The sequence below is a fragment of the Rhinolophus hipposideros genome, assembly GCF_964194185.1.
Source record: "Rhinolophus hipposideros genome assembly, chromosome: 8".
Taxonomy (NCBI): Eukaryota; Metazoa; Chordata; class Mammalia; order Chiroptera; family Rhinolophidae; genus Rhinolophus; species Rhinolophus hipposideros.
The window spans coordinates 18,999,413-19,002,447 of NC_138054.1; the positions used below are offsets into that span (position 1 = coordinate 18,999,413).

The 3,035-nt window shown below is 35.6% G+C and overlaps 1 protein-coding gene across 6 annotated transcripts in view; it reads left to right on the top strand.

Annotated features, from left to right (window-relative positions):
• KDM1B (lysine demethylase 1B) overlaps window positions 1-2,661 on the top strand; it is a 46,464-nt gene extending 43,803 nt beyond the window's left edge. For all 6 annotated transcript variants that reach the window (XM_081057570.1, XM_081057569.1, XM_081057568.1 and 3 more), the window contains exon 22: window positions 745-2,661. In XM_081057570.1, coding sequence (XP_080913696.1) covers window positions 745-828 — 84 coding nt within the window. In that variant the 3' untranslated portion in view covers window positions 829-2,661. The remainder of the gene's footprint in view (window positions 1-744) is intronic.
• Window positions 2,662-3,035: the final 374 nt, after the last annotated feature.

The following is a 3,035-nucleotide window of genomic DNA, read 5'->3' on the forward strand; positions in this document are numbered from 1 at the left end:
TTCTTTGTGGTTTCTATCAAGTCACTCTCCCTTCTGCCCTCTCGCTCCCAGTAATTGTATTCCTGCTGACCTGGATCCTTCCCCCATTTACTGAAGTCTTTGTCAACCTGGATGTTTTCCCTTCTACTCCAGCCATCAAGGTGACATGGAACCTAAAGTAGTTCAGATGGACTTCATCTGTTTCTTATCCATTCCCTATGACCTGCTCACTCCATTTCAGCTACTTTCCTGTCCTTCTGGGTTTGCTTAGTCTGTTCCCCACTACAACCCCCTGGAAAGTAGTTCTCCCAGTCACATTCCTCAGCCTTTGGACTTTTCCCTTCCTGTTGAACTGGTCTTTTTGTTCCACTCATCTAGAATAACTCCAACGATGGATTAACTGTGATCCACCTTTTGTGCTTTTTTCACGTACTGCTAATTTAACAGCTAGGTTACTTGTGACGAGGCACTGTCATAGTTATGTTCTTAATTCCAGTACCTGGCATGTGTAAGTATCTTAATGAATACCACACGGTATTCACAGGAGTGCTGAACATACTATAGAATGAATGCATTTGGCACAGCACGGTGAGTAACCATAAAAGGTCAAGTGCTGTGATGGCAGAGTACTGTTAATGAGCACTCAGGAGGGGCACCAGTCTTTATTTTAGGAGGATCAGAGAAAGTATAAGCTTGTATTACCTTTTGATTTTCACCTGAATTTCCTTACACATGATCTCAAGTTATGCAATTATTTTTTCACAGGCAACAAACAGGCATTTTCCACAAACTGTTACAGGGGCATATTTGAGTGGTGTTCGAGAAGCAAGCAAGATTGCAGCATTTTAAATAGAATTTGTCTGGATCCAGCTTTCTTCTGTACCCCAAGTGGGAAAGTTTGAAACACGTTAAACCTCACTTTTATAAAACCAAACAAAACCCTCTGGATAGCAAAACCGAAATGTTTCTAAGGTGGTTTGATAATGTAAACCCATGTCAGCACTCTGAAAGCACTGACCCCAAGAGTCATTTTACAAGCACTTATATATTTAATTGCATTTTCCACAAGTCTGACTAGTGCTAAATCTTCCGATTTCAGAATAAGGCAGAGTATTACCTTAAATTAAAACCTTGGATATGATTCTTCCACGATTGGAGATTCCCTTTAAATTTGACTTATTTGGCTGATCAGTTTTCACACATTGAGAAACCAAGTCAACCAAGCAGAATCATTAAAAAAACCAGATCAAGCCATGTTTTTTTCTTCTATGACAATTGATCACTATTTTTGCCAATGAGCCTTAAGACTTTTATGTAGCTTCAATATTGTGCTTTTACTTAAAATTTAGATAGAACTCTTTCCTTTTTGGATACAGCACAAACTCTTCAAAGATAAATGAAGCTTCTACACTTTTATATTACACATTTCTTCCCATTGGGTGTTCAGAAGAAATTTAAATTGAGGTATCTTTTGTGATAAAACATTTTAGATTTGTGCACTTATTGGCGAAACAGCAAAATTTTAAGTTTCTTAAACAGAACAGTTTTGTATCATTTAAAATGGGGTAGATGTGTGGCCTTCATACTTTAGACATAGAATATGGTTATTTTTCTTAGAGCCGTTTGGGCAGATGGCACTTTAAATAGCCTTAATTTTGGCAACCACTAGCAAAAATATCTTGTCAGAGTAATTTAATAAAAGCCTCTTCCCATTGCCTCTTTTTAAAATAACTGTTTCAATCTATAGGGATATTTTTTACGAATTGTTTTCAGTATTCCATAGGCAGGTCCACTGGAAAACTGCAGAAAAATGTGATAGCCTGGTAAATATGACACACTTTACAAGCCATATTGTAAGAGCCTGAGAACACGGCAAATACTTTTTTCACTCATGGCCAAAAAATGTCATTTAAAATACACATTGGTTTTAGGGTCTTCAGGATGCTTATCTTGCCAAGAAATTTCAGTGTACAGGTTAGAAACATGGTTAACTTAAATGCTTTTGTTTTAAAGTTTTTGAAGTTATTTTCAGTGATATTGGTCTGCTTAAAAAAGGGACTCAAAAATAACTTTAAAGCCACTTTTCAAAATATTAGGTATTTTTAAAATTTCAAGTCAGCTTATAAGTGGAAAGCATCATGTGCAAAGAATGACACACTTCCCTCCCCATCAAAGTGTGATACAAATATAAGAAAAATACAGTATGTTTCAAAGTTAAGGCAAAAAAATGATATTTACGTATAGGCTATCTGATGAGACTCATTGGTACTGATTGGGAAGTATTCTGCTTTCAAGTGTTATGTATTGAAATGTTTCAAGAATAGCATGTGTTAAGTGATAAATGCAAAATATTTTACGTTTAAAATGGTTCACAATAAATTATTACGTTGGTCTTGGGCAATTAAACTTGTGCTACAAACTAAAGAAAAACCTACTTAAAGTATGGTAAATGTGTATTTAAAAGAAAATCCTCACTTCCTGTCTCAAGTGACTACATCTGACATTTTGTTCAAGGAACCACAGGTACTTTTCTTTTATTCTTGAGTTACTTTGAATATTTTTTCATTGTTCTGAAGATTTTGTAATTGAGTAGCAGTGAATATACAGTGTTTTAACTGCAGATTGTTAAAAGCTGGTTGTGTAAAACTACTTAATAAAAACTAGACTTGTTTTGCAAATACACTGCATTGTAGTGAACACTCTTATTAAATAGGTATAAATACATCTTCATCACAGACTTCACACACACCAACTCAATTCCCTCACCTCCAAACCCTTTAGACCTTTCAGGTCACAGGCATTACCCTATTCCCTTTCAAATAGTCATAAACAATTGTTGACCTTGATCAACTTACTTTTGTGAGATCACTTCTAGTTTTCCCAGGCGATTTCTTTGTAGTGTACTTAACTCAAACTGAAAGTGGTCAGCTATCACTGAACTCTCCAAATTATATAGGCTATGGGGCTAAATACATTTAAAAACTGTTCTGAAATCCTCACATAAAGGGAAAATGCTATAGAAACCTGTAAGTTAAGACATCAAATAGAGACAAGAG